Consider the following 21306-nt stretch of genomic DNA (forward strand, 5'->3'; position numbering starts at 1 on the left):
TTTTAGAGGGCCATTATTTTACAGGTCAATAAACTATTACAAATGCAGCCGTATGTAGTGAAGAACATCATAGGAGAGATCCAAGACTGCGTTTGTAAGTGCAGATTCCCGTGGAATACTTAGGCGTTAGATTCATCCCGAACACCTCTTTGCTCGGAGTCTGGCCTGGGTCAAGAAACCCGACCAGCTTTGCAACAAGATTTGCACTCTTGTTGATGTGGTTTATGTCTCCCGCCTTGGACCAAGCCAGATTAGCCAGCTGCAGCCTTCTCATTTTGGTGTCGAGAGCGATTCCCCACTCGGTGAAGAGCTTCTCTCTTTCTTTCTCCGTCATCTTCTTCATCATCTGGTCGCTCAACATCCGCCTCTCCCGACGAAGGGCCTTTGCACTGTTCATCAAGAGAACAGAAACTGTAACAATCTAACTGAAGCAGTTTTATAACTTTCTAGTCTTGTCAGGTAACATGGAAATCGAACCTTGAGGAGAGCGATAGGCGTTGTCCATCGACAAAAACCTTCTCCCCTTGAATGAATTTGTCCTTCAACAACTTCATCCTCCTGATCTCTACCTCGAGATAGATAGCATCCGTGGGGTCGCCTTGAAAGAGCATGAAGAAGTATGTTCTATGGACTAATGCAACATTGCAAGCATGCCAAAGTTCAATTATTTCTCTTTGAAGCCTCTTGAATTCTACTGGCCAACTTGTTAGACCTCTGAATTTATCTTCTAATTTGAAGGGGTCTTTCACATCCTTCATCTTCTCCTGCATAAAAACATGCATCTCAAAAGGAAACAAAAATCATAGTAATTTCAGAAATTTTAATGAACTTACTGTTTTTTTAGTGTTTTCTTCTTCAGTAGTGGGAAGATCATTGCCTTTTTCCTTCGTGTCGGGAGCACATTCATCGCCACTCGAAGTTCCTCTTGCTGGTGTGGCACTCTCCGTACCAGGCGAGCCTTTGGGGCGAGGTTGGCTTCTCTCCGAGCTGGAACCAGAGTTTAATTCACACAGCTTCCTCTTACAGCTCTGACATTCTTTTTCCGGTGTGTAGTCTGTGATCTTGAACCATGGAGAAGGCGATCCGGAGATATGGCTCGAGTTGCAGCTCAGGCTCCTCACCAACTGCATACTTCTATTGAGAAATCCGATCCTAGCTTGATCACGCGACAGAGAATTCTTTCGAAGAGATGACACAGTGCTCTCAGGAGTCTCGGTGGAGCTATGATCATCGCTCTCTTTAGCAGGCGTTGCTGAAGTTGATTCTTTGGAGGGCCTTATTCTGGGTGGTACATGCACCTTGCCTACAGGAAATCGAGTGTCGACTTGAAAATACGAGAATTTGGAATTATTCTCTGCGTGTCTGAAATACTCCTTGTCGGGGCAGTTCACCTCCCTGCACAAGTCCTCCAGATCGGAACTAGTTTGGTTGTCGATCTCGTGCCAACCATAAAATAGTTCACTCTCGGTATAGCGTGAAGCACTTGGTAGGGTGTTTGGAGATGCATTGCTGTTGCCATAATTAACATACGCAACTTTCGCAGGACGGTACTCTGAATTGCTGCGACTGAAGATATCCGAGGCCTCAGCATCCGAGTATGACAATTTACAACTGATTTGGTCTTGGTGGTATACATCCGGTGACCGTTGCACTCGTAAGTGAGGGTAGTTCCCCACTCCTGACTGCTGAAAAACACCGAATAAACCATCAACTCGAAAAGATAAGCATGATAAGGTATCTTGATGCATTTACCTGTGTGATTGAGCTTCCAGTGTCTCCAACCATTTTCGACAGATCTTTAACTTGCGACTCGAAAATATCTCGTTGCAGAATCAGATCTCTGACCTCCTTCTCCAGCTGTAGTTTTTATTTTTTCTTATATAATGTACTATAAAATTGTCAAGATATATGAATTCTGTCACAAGATCTCTTTTTACCTTTTCAATCTGAGCATCTTTCTCTCTGAGTAATGTTGAGAAATTTTGAGGCGAGACGCTGGAAGGGTTACCTCTAATCTCATCCTCTAGCCTTGCTAGCTCCTTCTGCAGATGCTTCACCAATGCTTTGTCGGAGACGACTACATTGACAAGTGCATTGGTAGGTACCTCCTTTGCACAGCTCGCAAAGTGAAGAGTGTTCCTTGATTGCTCAATGTGGCTACGAGCAGGGCTCATCGTGCATATGATGGCAGTTCTAGCGTTTCCTCCCAGCGATGTTTGCAAGATTCGAGTTAGCTTGGAGTTTTTATAAGGTATGGTTTCTTCTCCTCCCTTGCTGTATAGTTTGCAAACAACAGAATTCAAGTATTTTAGCAGATTTTGTTTTTCAAAATGTTTATGTTTTGACATATTAACTACCTCAGGCTGGTAATAACAGCTCCCAGAGTCTGCAAGCTTTGATCAATGTGTCTGCCTTTTTTGAACCTCGTTCCAGTAGGCGATGATTGAGACGCTCGTTGTGTTCCAAACAGATCAACGAAGTTCTGCATCACATTAAAATTTTTGAAACGTGGAAGCGATATATCATGATGTCTTACTACTGCTTTCATTGTCGAATATTGCATACCACGGTGGCTGCAAGAGAGCTGGAGCCGTCCCACTCTAAATTGCTGCGTGGAGAGCTTTCAATCGTCTGCAGAAACAGTCATCGTTAATCGTTATTAGTATTTTTCAGATGAGGCTATGCAGAAACTCAGAGAAATTTGTAATACCAGTCTAATAATCTGGTGAGATCGGAGGCTCAGTTTATTAGGCGACACGTCTCCATTGTGTCTTAGAGCTGCAGCAACCGTAGACAGAAAGAAACACTCAGAATTAGGAGGCCAACGACTGGACCAATGAAATTCAGCCCTTTTCTAACTAAATCATTCATTGCAAAGACAAATGCACAATGTCCTTACCTTGGCAGATAAACATCAGCTCAGTGAGATGATCTCGGTCCCTCAAGATTTCCTCGGTGAGATTCTCTACCACGGTTCCTCTCTACAGAAAACCGTGTATATTATACGACTGAATATGCATTTGGTAGTGTTTGAGAATATAGGTCTTGAGGGCTCACCTCTGGATCATCTACGAGTTTTAGAGTGGCGTTATCTGTACTAAGCAGGTCGCGGACACATTCGTTATATATCTCCATAGCAGTGAACTTCACAACGAACTCTCTTTCCGGATGCTGAAAACATCACTTATCAGATAAGCAAACCAAACATTAGTCTCTCAATCTGAAATATTAGCATAAAAAAGAGCACCTTTTCTATATAATCATATATATCTGCAACAGCACACTCAGTGATCCCAGTCATCGTAAACGTCTTCCCACTGCTCCTCTCACCATACGCGAGAATAGTCGCTAGAGAGACACTCATCAGTATCAAACACAGATTCAACCAAAACAGAAAAAGAGAAAACACAATACTCACAATTCACTCCGTGGACAACTGACATAGCAGCATCCTTGGCTCCTTGCTCGTACACTGTTTTCGTGGAGCTATCACTCCCAAACACGCGATCTACAAAGATATCACAGATAAAAAACCAATGCATTAGTACTATCATGATCATTTGCTAATATCAAAGGCGGGTTTCGATTTTGTTACCAAATGTGTAGGATGTGGGATAGGTGGATGTGGCTGAAGCGATATGGCCGACATTCTTGTAAACAAGAGTATCACTACTGACGCATTCCCAATCTGAAACATCGTTGTTCGAGATTTCCTTGTCGTTCAACGGCCTCAATCTCACACACACCAAAATCCTCTCCCCATTCCCTTTGACCAACTCCCCTCCACTCTCCATTTTCTCTCTTCCCCTTGAACTCCTGATCACAATTATCTACATTACTCATTTGCCAACAAGAACGAAAAACTACGTATATCTTGGAACAACCAATCAAGATTACACGTGGAAATATGCTAATTTGTGATCATGGCAGTTTATGAGAAATTGCAATCCTTTTTGGTGAATTTCTATATTTTATGGATGATTGATTAATGGATTAATGTGAAATGTGATGAATCAAGGGGTTTAGAAACAAATTGAAACAACATTGAATTTACCTGAAACTTGGGAAAGTCTGTCTGATCAAGAGATCGTTTCCATATAATGTTGGATTGTGATTGGTATTAGGAAACTGGTTGATGATGATTCAGACTCCTCTGCTTCTTAGCCCTTATGAAAATGGAGGGCAAGAGAGAGAGGAAGAGAGAGATTGAGTTTGAATGTGTTTGATTGGAATGGAAATGCAGTGTAATTGGGTTTTTCGGATTGTGAAATGTAATATAACCAATTTAACGAACTTTCCACCTCAGTTATTCGAATTAATATATATTAAATCAAGTTTTCTGATTTCGTATAAAAAATTGAATCTTGTTCAGGCAAATTTGAATATTGACCTACCCATTTTGTAGCCAAAAATAGAATTAAGCCCATATTCTTACAGATGAAACAATCCTACAAAAAAAGAGACACGTTTCTTGTTGAAACTTGATGCAATTGCAGAGATATAAACGCAGAAAAAACAGTGAATCAGCCCTTTGGTGATGTAGCAACTCTATTAAGTAAGATTAATACATAAACCAGTCTCAAGGTTTTCATATAACAAAACTCAACAATCTTCTAGCCTCATCTACGGAAAATTGCCCTCGCTGCGTGATAAATTCAAATAAATTGCTGAGAAATCTATCGATCAATCTGTACTGACATTCTGTGAGCGAAAGAATAGCAACTGCGAGCGCATCAATTCTTCCATTACCGCAAGAAGCTACCATGAATCTGGAAAACTTTGGTTATGTATAAAAGAGGCGATCATCGAAGGTAAGTAGATGAAACCCAAAGGAGAATGTAGCTTATCAATGACGTCGTCACTTCCAAGCTTGTTGGCCCTTTGAGTATTGGTGGGTGGCATCACAGAGACCATCAAGAAAGTTCCCAGAAGCCACGAAAAAGCAAAACTCCCAGCCCTGAACGCATATAGAAACAATTGTCAGCAAGAAACCCACCATTTGTTTCCAAAAGTGAGCTTGTGTAATTGATGTAAAAAAAATAGCATTGGATCAACTAGAAAAAAGTGAGGACTTACCCATAGAGAAAAGCACGCAGTTTGGTCTTGAGGCGATCATGAATGAAGTACATTGTGAGTATCAGAGAGATAGCAACTTGAAGTGTTGGGCCTTCTTCCGTTGGAAAGAGTACAGTTAGCACTCCGAGTACCAAGAAAGCTACAGAAGTTTTTACAATGACCTTTGTGGATGGGATTCTAAACCTGCTCGTGACAGCCTGGACATATTTATGCTGGGTTACTTCCCTGACCTTTTTCTTGACGTTGATCTTAGGGTTCTTCCTTTCGTAAAATTTTTGCATAATGATTTTATCATGTGCTGCTTCAATTGCATCCACACTTGCTTTGTCTCCTCCATATGTTTGCATTAGGAAGTTCCGAGCATATTGAATTTCATCTTCTGAAGCTTCCTTACTGATTCCTAGTCGCTTGTAAGGATCTTTGACATTAATTCTAGGAAATATAACTGCAACAACACGGAAAAAACAGAACGAAGATTCAGAAAGACTGACCTCGACATGAGGGTTATTGATAATGCTAATATGACTATATAGCAGGTGCAACAAGCAGTGATGAATAAGTCAAGTGCAAAACATGTAATCAAAAGCCATCTTGTGAAGCCACAAATTTGAAGCACATGCCAAGTATTACAATCTGGACCTCAACATGAAAGATTTTTATAATTTTTTATATGAACCTAGCCAGTAGAATCCTGTGAATGCAGTAGATAATGTACGATTAGCAGTCATTTATATTCAATAGTTAAGAAATTCCAGGCATACTTTCACAAATTACATTTGGGACCCGCAATAAACATATGATACCAAATTTACCATGGACCTTAAAGATTAAATCCATAAGTAAAAGTTACACACAAAGTAGAAAGTATAAAATAAGGTTTCCGTTTGCTTGAATCAATGAGAGGCTGAATATTAATGCAATTTGGCATAGTTTTCTTAATCCTTATAAAAGCACTAACCTATCCTTTGTGCCTGAAGTTCAGAGAAACTTGAGAAAATTTTCAGAGATAGGAATTTGCATCAAACCGAACTCCTTAAAGGAGCACAGGATCACTAAGGTTATGAACTTATAGAATAATGGGCCGTGAAGAAAATCATAAAATTTAGTGTTTTACCAGTTGATTCATTACTAGAATTTCCGAAGGTAGCATCCATTGCGCACTTAACAGAAGCCACTCTCTGTTTATATCTCCAAGTTGATGCCGCCAAACCATTTCTACATGATTGTATAAACAAGATATTAGTGACGTCAAGTTATGCATATAAAATATAAAATTCTACTTGTGAACTGAGATGACTGTACCTTTTCAAAAAGAGAAGATTTGAAGATGACCCAAAACCAGGCATAAACATGAACTGTTTCTTATGCCATCCTAGCCCTCTTGCAGGTAAGCCCATGTTATATCTCAAGGGGCTACAAGTTAACCCGGATGACATTGCTCCTTAATAAGTGTAAGCTGTTGATAATTTATGTGATATAGGAAAGGCTGCACAACCAACCATAAGACGAAAAAATAAGAGAAGCAAAATATAGGTTAAAGAGCATAAGGTGCACCAACTCAATTTAAAGCAAAAACATAAACATGCTATCAATGAGGGTGTGCCCTTGTACTGACATTGATATCAATAAAATGTAAGACAAGAAGAAGGTAAATTTAAACAAGTTGGAAAGAAAATTTCTAACACGACATGCATCAGAGGGATGCCCCATCGATCATAAGGAATTGTGCCTGAAGTAAAAAATTTATGCAACATTATGCCAGCCATTCCCAACTAACTAGTCATTGACATGTTGAATGGTTAAGTCCTAGCCATGGATATTCTCCACCTTTGACGGCAAACACATTTACATTGCATATGAAGTCTCCATAAGCAAGAAGCACAACACACCAAAAATGCAAACCAATGCATCCCAACTCCTTCAACCACAGAAAATTTCATTTGCTATTCTATTCATTTATAACATTGACAAGAAAAGACAATAATTACAGCCTTTCACTCTCCAACAATTGCCAATTACAGTAGAGGAGCCCTAATCAAAATGTAGTCTTTGTTCCAGAGATCGAAGCCCACAAAACTCTAATAGTATCTTGTTTCTTCCCAAACTATTTTCTCAACCAGTAAGCGTAGCTCAATTTCAAAAGTTTTCCTATCAAATACCGATAAATTCACTAGCTGAACTTTTCCCCCAAACAATCACCACCCAAAAGAGTAAAACGAACACCGGAATTCGATGCAAAGTTTTATTCTGCAAACAAATTAGACCCGGAATTTCACGATTTTGCCATCAACGTTTCATACTTTGTGCTACCTCAAATTCAGCTAAATTAATAGCACTACAAATGCAGCCCCATATGTAATGCATTCAAACAAGGGGAAATGAATGATAATTAAACAAATCAGAGAAGTACCTGAGGCTCCGCTCCAGTGGATAGAAGATTTTGAAAGAGATGAGAGAGTGAGAAAAGAGTAAGAAGTGAAACTAAGAAGGGGGGTTTTGGTACACTTCTTAATTCTATTATGTTAATTTCACATATAATTCAATAATCTGTTGTAGTCTAGTTGGTTAGGATACTCGTCTCTCACCTGGGAGACCTGGGTTCAAGTCCTGCCATCGGAAATTTTTCTTGTAAAGGTATTTTCTTTTGAAATCTTTCAATAGTTTCAGTAATTCACATGATTATGTTGTTTTATATTGATTTTTGAAATCTTTCGCTTCAAAAATTGTATTCAATCCAAATAAACGGTAACACTTTTCTAAATCTTGTAATAACTTTTGGAAGATTCAACGTTATATGTTAACAAAATTGATGTGTTTTTAATTTCAATATTAAATGAATTTTATATCATTAGTTTTATTTAATGACATGTTTTGGATTGTTGTAATGTTTTAGGGTTTAAAGTGTTAATAGTGTTCTAAACGATTGTTATGATGTTATACTGATTTGAGTACATTTAGGAATTATTTTGAAAACAGAAATATTATGAATTCATATTAAAATGAATATTGTGAATTCATATTATGACTTTTGAATATGAATCTCATTTTTTGGACACAATGGATCTGGATCGGATCCAAGTTCTATCAAAAATTAGGGTTTAGATTTGGATCCAGCATGATTCAGTCAAAAGTCAAAACCCGGCCCATTATCATTTTTAATTTTCACTTACCATGAATGTTAATACTACTCCCTCCGTCTCATAAAAGATGTCACACTTGTGGGATGATACGAGATTTTAAGAGGTTTTATTTTGTGTGTTAGATGGAAAGAGATAATATAATATTTATATTATTGTGAGAGAGAACTTTTTTCTAAAATTGGTAATGTGACATCTTTAGTGAGACCAACTAAAAAGAAAAGTGAGAAATCTTTTATGGACAGATGGAGTATGAAATAAGAGAGAGTTATTTACTCTCCCATTCAAAACTACAAGTCCAAAAAATAAAAAAATAAAAATTAAATACTATAACACACTCCCTTGCCCGAAAAAATTGTTCATTTTTATCATTTTGATCCAGTCCTTCAAAATTAGTCCACAGTACATTTTTAATAAGTTTTTTTTTCAATAAAATTGGTCAAATTATCTACTAATAATATTTGACCAAAAATTAGTCCACATACATCTTACAATTTTTGCCTGTGAAACTGGTGCAGCAGTTGCTGGAGCATGACGGAGATGGAGATTCGTAGCTGGTGGAGGAAATGGATGCTTCTTCAACGCCGGCGAAGAATGTCATTTTTCATTGTTGTTGACAACCTATTGCCAGATATGGACTTCGAATCCTTCTTGATAGATCTTGCACGTAGCGGCACGTTCGTCTATATTTCTTATCTGAAATTGATTATGCATGATTGAACTCCTTCAGCTTTAGGGTAGCAATAAAAACTGCAAAAATACTTTTCCAAAACTGGATTATATTTTATTTTGTTTAAATAAATTCTTCGATTTGTTAATATATCCTTCCTTGCCCCACATAAAACCTACTCTCTCCGTCCCATATATATAGGCTAATTGGGGATGATGCAAGTTTTAATGTGTAATTGATAAGTAAAAGAGAAGAAGAAATAGTTGAAGTAATATAGTGCATGGTGAAGCCCATAAATTTAAAAGTAAAATGTTTCCATAAATGGATATAGAATATTTTATGGGACGGACGAAAAATGAAATTCAGTCTATTTCTATGGACGGAGGGAGTATCATTTCAGATATATAATATATTGTGTTGATATATCAAAATAATATTTTTGCATGGGGTAGAGAATGATAGAGTTTGAACCCTAAATCTCATTGTTATCAATGGACTTAATTTAAGTACTCTCTCCATTCCATAATAGATGTCACACTTTTTTTAAGAGCCTCTCTTTAGGATTAAGTTTTTAACATGATGTTGTATCATGAACTTGATGAAGAACTCAAGCCATGTTTCTTGCATATGTCATTTTTTAAGAAAAATGCAATAATGAGGGAAGAAAAGTTGGAACAAATTTGGGCATCAAGTGGGTGGATTGAATACAAAAATGGCATCTACATATAGTTTATTTAAACAATCCATTATTGAAGTCGTGCATCCGTAGCCGAAAGAGTTTAGAGCATCCACAACCGTGCTCTTGCCAACGAGCACGGTTGTGGGCCGACCCCACTATTTCTACCTGCTCTTAGGCAAGAGCACAACACCCACAGCCGTGCTCTTCCGCAAAGACGAGCACAAGGGTCCCACCATTCTATTACTCAATTTAAATAAAAACATTTTCATAATATTAAAATTCATTAAAAAATGAAATAATATTACAAATTACAAATAAAATAAAAATTACATAATTAAAATCCTAAAAATTAAAAATTACATAATTAAAATCCTAAAAATTAAAAATTACATAATTAAACTCCTAAAAATTAAAAATTACATAATTAAAGGCTAAAAATACCCCCGTGGAAGACTATTCATCCGTTCGACCTCGCTCTAGGCTCGGGTGTCCACCCGTATTGCCCTTCGGAGGCATCTTGGTCGTCGATCGGGTAAGGCTGGTAGCCACCCGGAACTCCCGAACTTTGGGTTTGAGGAGGGGCTAAATATTTCGTTTTCGGACTAGGAAACGGTTGTGAACCGAACCAATCGAGGTTCCAACCCTGGGAGTCCAGGGGGTGATCGCCGTGGCCGGACATTGTTATATTGTAGGAGTGGAAGAAAGATTGAGAATGGAGATGAGAGAATGTAGATGAGAATGAAAATGAGAGAATGTAGATGAGAATTGTGTAGTGTGGTGTGAATTTTTGGGTGTGAAAGTGAGGGCATTTATAGATGAAAATGTGTATTTTTGGGGAGGAAAAAATGAAAAAAAAATTAAAAGTGGGTACAAACGGATATATTTTTTTTGGGAAGTGGAAAAATATTTTTTTAATCGGTTTTTTTAATTAAAAACTGATTTTTTTTTTAAAAAAATAAAAAATCAAAATTGTCAACGGCTAAGCCGTTGGCCAATCCGCGCCTGCCACGTCACCTGCTCGCTGGCACGAACGTGCTCGATGCATCGAGTAGCGCCGTGCCAGCGGTGCGAGCGCAGCGGCGGACTGCGTCTCCGTGCCGCTGGCACGGACAGACGGACGCCGTCCTGCTCACCGTTGTGCATGCTCTTGAAGTGAAAAGGTGTCGCATCAATCCTCTACTACATGAGTTATCCATAAAAAGAGCAGATGAAGAAACGGACTTTGAGATCTTAAGGAGCGATGTAAATAATCAACCCTTGCAGAGTCCTCGTCACCGTGTTATCCATTGTGGTGGAGACATGATTAATCACTCCATAGATCAAGCCAAACACCTTGTCTCTCTCATCTTCCATGGAAGTGGTGGCTACGTGGGCGATGCTAGCTAGTCTTATTGGAAGAGTTTTGAACTCCTTAAGATTCTCAACATAGAAGATTTTGGGGTGAAGACTTTATCAGAAACTATAGGCACATTGATTGAGCTAAAGTATTTGGGATTGAGAAACAATTACATACAAGAGATTCCACACTCGTTTGGAGGCTTGAAAAGGCTTGATGTTATCGATATAGCTCTAAACTTTATGGTAGAGGTGCCCGATATAATCAAGAAAATGGATAGCCTTTGTCATCTTTACATGTGTGATGTGATTCACCGGGAGCCTTTGAAAGTACCTAGAACATCTCAAACTGCGGAATGCATACACCGGTCCAGAAATGGCGATCCGCTATGGGTTTCCTGAGCTCCGAGTCCTTCGCATCAATGAGTTGTGGAATCTGAGAAATATACTAGCTGTAGGTGCAATGTCGAAGCTCAAACAACTAGAAATCATGAATTGTCCATATCTGGAGACCCTTCCAAAAGAGATTGGCTCGATGAAGGATCTCAGAAAGTTTACTATGGTAGTGTCGGACCATGGGCCTCTCCTTATCAGAACTAAAGAGTCCGAGAAAAGAGAAGGATGCCCATTTAGGTTCCAGACCATGTGGACCAGACACCACTTATTCCTTGAAGAAATTAAGAAGTTCTGGACGGCTGAAACCGGATACCAGGGTATGAAAAACCTCCAAATTAAACTCGGTTTGGTGAAAAGTGGATTGAAACAATGGAACAAGGAAGTGTTTGGAAACCTTTTTACACGGCTTAAGAATGCAGAGCACGAGGCAGCAAATGCCCAGATTGAGTATGAAATCGTCGCTTCGGCACAAAACAGAGAACACGCCAATAAGAAAACAACAGAGTACCTTCTATGGCTTCGAATGGAAGAAGATTATTGGCGACAAAAGGCAACGGTCCGTTGGGTGGTGGAGGGAGAACGAAACACCAAGTTTTTTCAAGGATGGGCTCGACAGCGGCGAACACAATCCCGAATTCATGAAATCCAAGTGGGAGAGGATGCGGTCTCAAGTGAGGGAGATATCTGGATTTCAGCAACACCTTTTTTTGAAAACCTCCTGACATCTGAGGACCTCCCTCTTGAGGAACCTCGGCTGGATATGATAAAACCCCTGCCGGATTGCATTGATACAGATAGCCTGAGCGAACCTCCAACATTGGAGGAGGTAAAGAAGGCAGTGTTTGCGATATCGCCGGACAGTACCCCCGGACCAGATGGGTTCTCCTCGCTATTCTATCAAGTTTACTGGGATATTGTTGGTTGTGACGTGTTGGCTGCAGTCAGGGAATTTTTCGACGGGGCATACATGCCACGCAGCTTCACATCCACAATGATCGTGCTACTTCCTAAAAAGGAAAACCCTCGGACATGGTCAGACTTCCGTCCGATCAGCCTTTGCAACGTAACAAATAAAATTATTACAAAGATCCTCGCTGAAAGGCTAGCCCCCCTCCTTCTCACGTTGACCCCCAACCAGAGTGGCTTTGTCAATGGGAGATTGCTAAGTGATAATGTCCTTCTCGCTCAAGAAATGATCCGTGATCTTGCCAAGTGCTCGCCTACACCTAACGTAGCTATTAAAATTGACATGGACAAGGCATATGACCGGGTGCAATGGCCATTTTTGATTAAAATCCTTCGTCAAATGGGATTTAAAGAAAAATGGATCAGTCTGATCGAGAGGAGTATTAATTCATGTTGGTTCTCGATATTGATTAACGGTACAGCAGCGGGCTTCTTCAAGTCGTCGAGGGGCCTTCGACAAGGTGATCCGCTATCACCTTCCCTGTTTATCCTTGTTGCCGAGTATCTGTCACGATGTCTTGATAATCTGATTATCGGCAGACGGGAAATGAGATTTGTAACAACGCTACATGAGCTGGCGGTTTCACACTTATCCTACGCGGATGACATTATTGTGTTCACACAAGCTCGACAAGAATCAGTCCAGGAGCTTATCCTTTGTCTGAATCACTATGCTGCTACGTCCAGCCAGAAAATTAACATGGAAAAAAGTCACTTTTTCATCGATGACAAGCATGAGGCATGGGAACAGAGCATAGTCGAAGTAGGTGGCTTCCAACGCGGAACATTCCCATTTATTTACCTCGGCGTGCCTATTTTCAAGGGGATAAAGAAAACCAACATGTTCATGTTCCTCAGAGACAAGATCTCTGCCCGCATTCACACATGGTCACACAAGCATCTATCCTTCGGAGGAAGACTTTTGTTGATCAAGAGCACCCTTGGATCCATCCCCCTCCATGTATTCCAAGTGCTTGAGCCTACAAAAGAAGCATTGAAACGAATGGAAGGACTCATCGCTAGATTCTTCTGGGGATCATCTCACGAGAAAAAAAAGCGACACATTGGATTAGCTGGGATCAAATTTGTCACCCCACAGAGGAGGGTGGTCTGGGTATTCGGAAGTTTGGAGAGATGGCTGAGGCTTTCGGAATGAAACTCTGGATACGGTTTAGAGAACAAGAGTCACTCTGGGCGGCATTTATGTTACGGAAATAATGCCGCAACGTCGCCCCTTCAAAGGCTCTCCACTCGAAGAACCATAGCCTCACGTGGAAGCGCATGATGAAGGCTGCAAACAAAATCCACAATCACATCAGATGGACTTTAGGGGATGTGAAATTAGTTTCTGGGAAGACATTTGGTGGGGAGACACATCGTTCAGTGAAATGTGGGACCCCGGGGTGAGATTGCCACATAAAAAGTTAAGGAGCTATGGAGAAATGGGGAATTGAACCATGTGCTTGTACGGAGTATCCTCGAACCTTTAGGGGTGCCGAGTGATGCGGTTGAGGAAATTCTCAAAGTGCCAATTGATTCAAGTGGTAAGGATACACTTCGGTGGATCCACTCTCCCCATGGGAACTTCTCCACAAGTTCAGCATGGGAGATTTCGAAGGCCACCCTACAAGTCCTCAAGCTGATTTGGAATGACTGCATCTTGCCGTCAATCTCCATTTTCAACTGGAGACTTCTAGCAAACCGTATTCCGGTCGACGCGAAGCTATAATGGAGAAAAATCAGTATTGCTTCGAAATGTAGATGCTGTAAGGCACCGGAGGTGGAGACAAGAGAACATCTTTTCCTCTAAGGAGAAGTGGCAAGACAGGTATGGAGTAGGTGTGCCGGCTGGTTCCCGAATCTGCCTTCGTGGAATAATGCAACTACTGATCTGGAAAGGCGAATCAAGTTCTGGAATACTTGGCTACAACGATCAGAAAAACCACAAGTAAGCTCCATCATCCCCTGCCTGGTTCTCTGGTTTATATGGTCGGAGAGAAACAACAAGATCCACCGTGGGTCTACCTTCACAGCTAAAACGGTGATAGTTAGAATCCAGCAATATTTGCAGCAGCTCACCACGGCCGGAAAGCTGGGGAAAGCACAATGGAGTGGCTGTGATCTTTGCGAACAATTGGATACCACCTCTTGGAAAGAGAAGCCAGGAAAACAAATCAAACAGATCAAGTGGAATCCTCCTGATACAGGTTGGCTCAAACTCAATGTGGATGGAGTGTGGAGCCATGTGGGCGCAGGGGCAGGAGGCACATTACGCGACGAAGGAGGTAATCTTGTCTACGGATTCAAAACAAAGGTCGTGGCAAGCTCCCGGATTGATGCAATTTTACAAGCGGTCTGCATTGGGCTAAATATGGCGCTGGGAAGAGGCCAACAAGTTTGGATTGAAATGGGGGAGCAGGGTATCGCTCAAATGCTCAATGAGAGGAAGTATGGCGCGGCTACGCTGCGGCATCAACTCACAGAAATCAGAAACAAGCTTAGGGGGATGAATACGAAAACCTCATATATTGCAAAAGAAGGGAACAAAGTGGCAACGCACCTAGCTCAACAAGGGTGCAACATGGCACAACTCGAATTCTTCGACCAACAGTCAGCCACGCGTATGGTGCTGGCAATGATCCGGATGGAACAATTGGGGCTACCGAACTTTCAATTTTGTACATAGTCCTTCTTGTGTTTTGTGATTTGTTAGAGTATTTAAGGCGACGAACAAGAGTAGAACGGTATGTTAGGTTTAGTATACTGAAAAACATGTTTCGAGCGAGTTCGCACGAATAGAATCTTGCTTGTGTACGGAAAAACTCTACAATCCACTTTTGACCCGAGCAGTTCGCATGATTCAGTATCATTCGAGCAGTTTGCACGAATAGAATCAATATATTATTACATTGTGTTTGCTTGTGCGTTTATAAGATGTTTAATAAACATTTAAATGCATAAGAAGTAAACAAAGCCTAAGTCTTTTGCTTAGTAGACTGGTTGTGGGCGTCGTCCACTTTAAGGTAACTACAGTCGGTTCTATGCAATGCTTTGCAAAAGAAAAAGAAGAATTTCACAACCTAGATAGGTTTTGGCTACCTATCGTGAAAGGTTGCAATGTCAGTCCGATTATTTCTAAGCCTTATTGAAATAAGATGACGTTGGTGTGCAGCACTGAATGGATCTAACAACAAGACGAGTCTTTATGCTATCTACTGAAAGACGAGGTCTTGATAATTAATTTCTTAATCTACATACGTTAGCATTGAGCATACGACATTGAGTATCTACTACTTTGACTTACCAAAGGTGCAGGTTTTTCGTCACCCAACGATCCAGGTATATTGGGTAGTGGTGATCATTATCTAGTGGTGCTAGGATTGCTATTATGTTGAATCGTGCACGAGGTGAGTCTCGTTTGATAATGTCCCCAAGAGGAGCTTGAACAAGGTTTTATTATTCGGAAACTGGCCAGTTGGAGTTTTATTACTCTATGAATAATAAATAAGTGTTTCTTGCTAAGTCTACTCTTGGAATTAATAAGATGTTAATTAATTAAGTTCATAGCAGACTTTAATTAATTAATGGGCATTTATATCTTAAGCGCGAGAAATAAATAATAAACAAAATGGAAACCCGGAATACTTATAATTTCGGATTTGGATGGGGAGTTCAATGTTACTTCTGTAGTGGCTGCTCGTATATTCCAATATAAGCTTGTATTAAATCGTGGGTTCAATTTAATTAGTAAAAAGCTAATTGGGGGAGTCCATATCCAAAACCTTCCATAGATCCCTGACTGGGCCCAATATGAACTATTATAAATAGGGGAATAAAAGAGACAGAAAACACAATTTTTAGAGAGATAATTTTCGTCCCCTCTATTATTAAGAGGAGCTCGAAAATTCTCTTAGTTTCTCCTCCGTGAGTTTTTCAGCTCTCCTCCGTGAGAAAGATCTGTCTTCTTTATTCGAGTCCTAGTGTTTCGATAAGATCAGCCCACCCTGATGTCGAGATACAGTTCGGGACACTAGTCAGAAAATCTGTGGTCTAGTATTGAAGATCATCGTGGAGAAGACGCAAGCAATCGACGATTCTTTGGAGAATCAACGAGGTAAATTGGCTAACTCCGTAGAATTCATGTTTAGGATTTATATTCTATGAGCATGAATTATTTGCGTTCTAGCATGCAATTTTGTATTGACATGTGAATTGATTAATCCCGTAATCTGTCAAATAGATCCTACGTCTGATTTATTTGTTTGTACAAGTCTTCCGCTGTGCAAGGGGCTATAAAACCCCAACACGGTATCCTTCCGTATGTGGTGGGACACCTCGATACTCTATCCTTTTTGATCATGCAAGTCCGGTTGGACTGTGCGTTTTGTAATTATTTTGGCTGATGATATCGAGGGATGAGGGACCCGCGAACCCTCCACCGCAAAGGTGTTAAAAAAAGCCAAACACATAGCAACAAAGATCAGAAATTCAAACTTAATCTCCTAAATATTAGAGGTGGATATCATTCCATATTTTGAAGTTTGGATGGCATGTAATTTTTCTTCAATGTTTTCCCCTTTTTTTCACCAATAAATTAATGTGCCTATAAAAAGAGAGCCTTGATTTACAAACTTGATCAAATATATGTGGTTGGTGATATTGAAGTTGACTGGCATCAGAGTTTAAGTTCTTTAAATTAAATGCAAAAGAGTGTATTTGCATAGATGTTGTACTAGGTTGTTTGAATAAATAAATCCTAGTAAATCTAATTATTGGGGATTGATAAACCAGAATCACAACCAATTAACTTTAGTTAAGTACTAGCATAATTTTGATTACTAGCATAATTTTGATTAATACTCCCTCCGATCCAAGATAAGTGAGCCAAAATTTGGATTGATAAACCAGAATCACAACCAATTAACTTTAGTTAAGTACTAGCATAATTTTGATTAATACTCCCTCCGATCCAAGATATGTGAGCCAAAATTTTTCGGCACGAGATCTTGTTAGTAAAGTGGAAAGTGAATAAAGTAAGAGAATTAATAAACTAGAGAGAAAAAGTAAGAGAGAGAATGCCAAAAAAAGAAATGACTTACTATTTATCTTGGGACGTCCCAAAAAGGAATGTGAGTCGCTGAGTATGAATTAAAAAGCCTGAGGAAACCAATTTCTCACTAAGAAGAAGGGCTTTTGGTAGACTTCTTTTGTCGATGATATGTTAATGTTATTTTAACATTTAGTTCAGGAATCCGTTGTAGTCTAGTTGGTTAGGATACTCGGCTCTCACCCGAGAGACCCGGGTTCAAGTCCCGGCAACGGAATATTTTGTATATTTTGTTTTTCCAAATATTTTGTTTAGTATTTTTCCGGATAACAATGGAGATAAATATATTTATAATTTACGAAACAAAAACACGTAGCATGCTAATTAATAAAATAAGAAAATTGAAACTGCGAGTAACATAAACCCTTTATCAATGATGAGCATATCTCATGTTATGTACTAATATGTAGTTGAAGTTGAAGACAATGGTGTTTTGTAACATGACAGGCTTCTGTCACCACCCATCATTCTCCTACCTAAAATGAACCAATCTCTTCTTCTTTCCTTTACTTACTTTGAATCTTAATTTGCTTTACTTTCTATACAAAGAAACGAATTAATTAAAAGCATCAACCTATTCTAACTAGCTTCTCTTTTTCTTCATCATGATAAACATGTCAAACAACATTAACACAATCTTTTATATATTTCCTTTGTTGGGTCTACAGTGCATTTTTATTCTTTGATTTTTAGGCAAAAAAGAAAAGAAAAAGAAAATGCATTGTTTTTTAATGGTCCCCTTTTGAGACACCTTTTTGTATGTATTTGTCAACTCTCAATCTCTGCAAAATATGTTCAGCCATAAAAAGAGATAAGGTAAATATGCCAGCTCTCTATATTTATTTTACCTAAATTTACTTGTAATAGTTTGATTGCCAAATAATGACCATCTTTCACCTAATTAATTCGCTATGTTTACACGACTTTTTAATTGTTGCATAAGACCCAACTTTGCATTCCACAAATTCTATTGTTTCAAATTTTAGTGTTACAATAAAAAAACGCGGTTCCACGTGCACGGATCCGCACGCGACAATAACAATGCTCTCCAATCCGCAATTACACGTGCTTGCAAATTAGTATGCCGACAACTTTGGCGAGCATATGTAGTCGTCAGATTTGGGAGCAAAGGTTGTGCTCGCAAAATCCTGTTGTATGTCGTTTTAGTGAACATAAAGGTGCATGTTCGCAGTATATGCGTGCACAAGTGCGCTTGCAAAGAAATGGCGCCAAGTCTTAGCGCTAAAAGTTTACAAACACGTGTGGTGCTCGCCTTTTGCGAGTACAATTAATTTGCGCTGGTAACAATCATGTAAAAACTTTGTAATTTAAAAAAAAAGGCGATAGCTACCTAATGTTTGTCGTTTTTCAGTATTGTGAAGGGAAAATCTCGCCATTTCACAAACGGAGAATACTACGACAAATCCCAACAATTAAAAGAATAAAGATAGTTTCATTTTGCTACAAATGTGAAGACATTGTCTTAATTGCTACAATTACTATCTCAAAAGAAAAATGCATCAAATTGAGTCAAATGTGATGTAGTACATCATATTATTAACACTAGTAAATGAACCAACATAAAAGGAGTTCACTGAACCAAGACAGTTAGGCACTTAGTTGGATATATCAACACCAAAACTACAAGTAAAATAAGGTTGTAGATTCATAATTTTGACAGTGCAATACAAAATTTCAACATGAGTTTAATTTGGTCCTCAAAATTGACACTAGAAAACAGGGTTTGACAGTTAGTAAGTGATGGGACTGAAATCTGACATAACTAACAAACACAAAAGCAGAAGACCTTGCAGCCCCACCCCCATCCTACTTAAAATAAACTCTGTTTCTATCTTACATGGATAAGACCATCCCACTAAACTAGCATGGACTCTTGGACACAATTCATGGCACTCAAGCTCTTCATGTTAATGTTCTTCTTGATGAACTGCACTGCGAATTCCGACAACAACTTCAAAACCAGCGAAGAAAACTACCTCGATTGGGTGAGACGCATGAGCTGGCGCAACCATTCTATCGCAATGGAGGCCAACCACATCTCCCATCCTTGCAAGAACATTAAGGTTCACAAGAATCCCAAGAAAGGAGACTTCACCACTATCAAGAACGCCATTGCTTCTCTGCCTCTCTTCAATCCATGCCGGGTAGTTATTTCGGTTGCTCCAGGGACCTATAGGTAATTTCACATTTGTTAATTTGTAGTATATACATTGTTAGATTTAATTCAATTTTGATGTTAAATGTGTGTATTTATATATAGGGAGAAGATTGAAATTCCTGTCACATTGGCTTACCTCACATTGGAAGGAGCCGGCGGTGGAAGGACCATAATCCGGTGGGACGACACGGCCGATCGCCTCGGCCCCACTGGGGAGCCTCTCGGAACCTACGGCTCTGCCACGTTCGCTGTCAACGCGCCGCATTTTGTCGCAAAGAACATCATATTTAAGGTTGTCCATAATTTAAGAGTTAAGGTGATACTAATGAGTTAGAATAATTAGAGAATTGATATAAGTCAGATGAGATTTCACTTTTGATAGAAGGAATTATCTAATCTTCGAGAATCAATGGGGATAGTTAGAATAGTCCACGAGACTTATAGTGGTCCAAATTCTCTATTTACACTAATGTCGAATATTGTTATATTTAATTGTTTCATTTGTCAACACCTTTCTTCGAATCTTTAGGTGAAACAATTTTTCCTTATTGGGATTGGACCAAATTTGAAGCTCAATTACACTTTTGAGTTAGTCATTTTTCTTTTTCGACCAAGATACATTATTGGATTAGTAAACATTTACATCTCATTGTCTGCGATACGCTCTGATATTAAAGTTTGTAAAGTTCCATCTTACAATCAATTAATGATTATAAGAGCAGTCCATGTGATTTATTAATATAGTAATTTCAGTTCTATCTTTATACCGACATGTGATTCTAATATTAGTTTGTTTAATTTTTTTCCAACAAGAACAAGGCGCGGCCTCCGCCGGCAGGGGCGGCGGGGAAGCAGGCGGTGGCGCTGCGGATATCGGCCGACATGGCGGCGTTCATAAACTGCAGATTCGTAGGGGCGCAAGACACTCTCTACGACCACAAGGGGAGGCACTATTTCAAGAAATGCTACATCCAAGGCTCGGTCGACTTCATCTTCGGAAACGGGCTGTCTCTCTACGAGAGCTGCCATCTCCACGCCAAGACCGACACGTACGGCGCTCTAACAGCGCAGAAGAGGGAAAGCATGCTCGAAGAAACGGGCTTCTCCTTCGTCAACTGCAAGGTCACCGGGTCGGGCGCCCTCTATCTGGGCCGGGCATGGGGCACGTTCTCCCGTGTCATCTTCGCCTACACCTACATGGATAATATCATCACCCCTAGAGGCTGGAATGACTGGGGTGACAAACAAAGACAAATGTAATTAATTAATTAATGAATCACACTTTTTCTTTTCTGTTTAACTATAAGGCCTTTTAAGGGATGAGATGAGTTTTAACGTTAATGAGTTTTTTTTTTTTTTGGTGTAGGACGGTGTTCTATGGGCAGTTCAAGTGTTCGGGGCCCGGGGCGGGTTTCGGGGGGAGGGTGAAGTGGGCGAGGGAGCTCACCAAGGAAGAGGCTCAACCATTTATATCACTTAGTTTCATTGATGGGCATGAGTGGCTCACTAGTTTGTTGTGATCTATTTTGATTGTTGAGTGATTTGATTGTAATTGTGTTCTTAATTGGTATTCTCTTCAACTTGTAACATATATAGACACATTTCTGTGAAAAGGGTAATTGTCACAATTGTATGTAGTACTTATAATGTTATTCTTTGTCTTAAATGAGACAACCTTCACAAATGACTTTATGAATTGTAAGAAATGCACATGTTCCATAAGTACTTATTTGAAAGTTCCTGACCATTTGAAAGGTCTTG

General features: G+C 39.6%; 3 protein-coding genes, 1 non-coding gene and 1 pseudogene across 5 annotated transcripts; 3 read left to right on the forward strand and 2 right to left on the reverse strand.

The window, feature by feature from the left end:
• Positions 1 to 50: 50 nt before the first annotated feature.
• Positions 51 to 4209, reverse strand: LOC121784904 (kinesin-like protein KIN-7G). 2 transcript variants are annotated; one of them, XM_042183173.1, is made up of 14 exons: positions 4055 to 4209; positions 3596 to 3816; positions 3419 to 3508; positions 3248 to 3348; positions 3058 to 3171; positions 2900 to 2981; positions 2711 to 2778; positions 2566 to 2631; positions 2358 to 2482; positions 1938 to 2274; positions 1753 to 1857; positions 834 to 1682; positions 478 to 764; positions 51 to 389 (listed from the first exon to the last, which is right to left on the reverse strand). In XM_042183173.1, the coding sequence occupies exons 2-14, from the start codon at positions 3792 to 3794 to the stop codon at positions 68 to 70; spliced, it is 2745 nt and encodes a 914-aa protein (XP_042039107.1). In that variant the 5' UTR covers positions 3795 to 3816; positions 4055 to 4209; the 3' UTR covers positions 51 to 67. The 2 variants fall into 2 exon arrangements, with proteins under 2 accessions (XP_042039107.1, XP_042039106.1); XM_042183172.1 differs by having other exon boundaries at positions 834 to 1685.
• A 321-nt stretch (positions 4210 to 4530) lies between these two features.
• Positions 4531 to 7594, reverse strand: LOC121784907 (annotated as a pseudogene).
• Positions 7595 to 13543: 5949 nt separating this feature from the next.
• Positions 13544 to 14945, forward strand: LOC121785322. Its single transcript, XM_042183706.1, has 4 exons — positions 13544 to 13649; positions 13750 to 13962; positions 14021 to 14087; positions 14159 to 14945. The coding sequence occupies exons 1-4, from the start codon at positions 13544 to 13546 to the stop codon at positions 14943 to 14945; spliced, it is 1173 nt and encodes a 390-aa protein (XP_042039640.1).
• Positions 14946 to 17510: 2565 nt separating this feature from the next.
• TRNAE-CUC lies at positions 17511 to 17583 on the forward strand. The gene has a single exon. It is a non-coding gene; the product is annotated as a tRNA-Glu (tRNA).
• Positions 17584 to 19179: 1596 nt separating this feature from the next.
• On the forward strand, positions 19180 to 21173 carry LOC121783892 (probable pectinesterase 53). The gene is made up of 4 exons (XM_042182075.1): positions 19180 to 19563; positions 19648 to 19837; positions 20359 to 20801; positions 20912 to 21173. Exons 1-4 carry the CDS (start codon positions 19253 to 19255, stop codon positions 21063 to 21065), a joined length of 1098 nt encoding a protein of 365 aa, XP_042038009.1. The 5' UTR covers positions 19180 to 19252; the 3' UTR covers positions 21066 to 21173.
• Positions 21174 to 21306: the final 133 nt, after the last annotated feature.

Source organism: Salvia splendens, chromosome 21 (assembly GCF_004379255.2).
Source record: "Salvia splendens isolate huo1 chromosome 21, SspV2, whole genome shotgun sequence".
In the NCBI taxonomy this organism is placed as follows: Eukaryota; Viridiplantae; Streptophyta; class Magnoliopsida; order Lamiales; family Lamiaceae; genus Salvia; species Salvia splendens.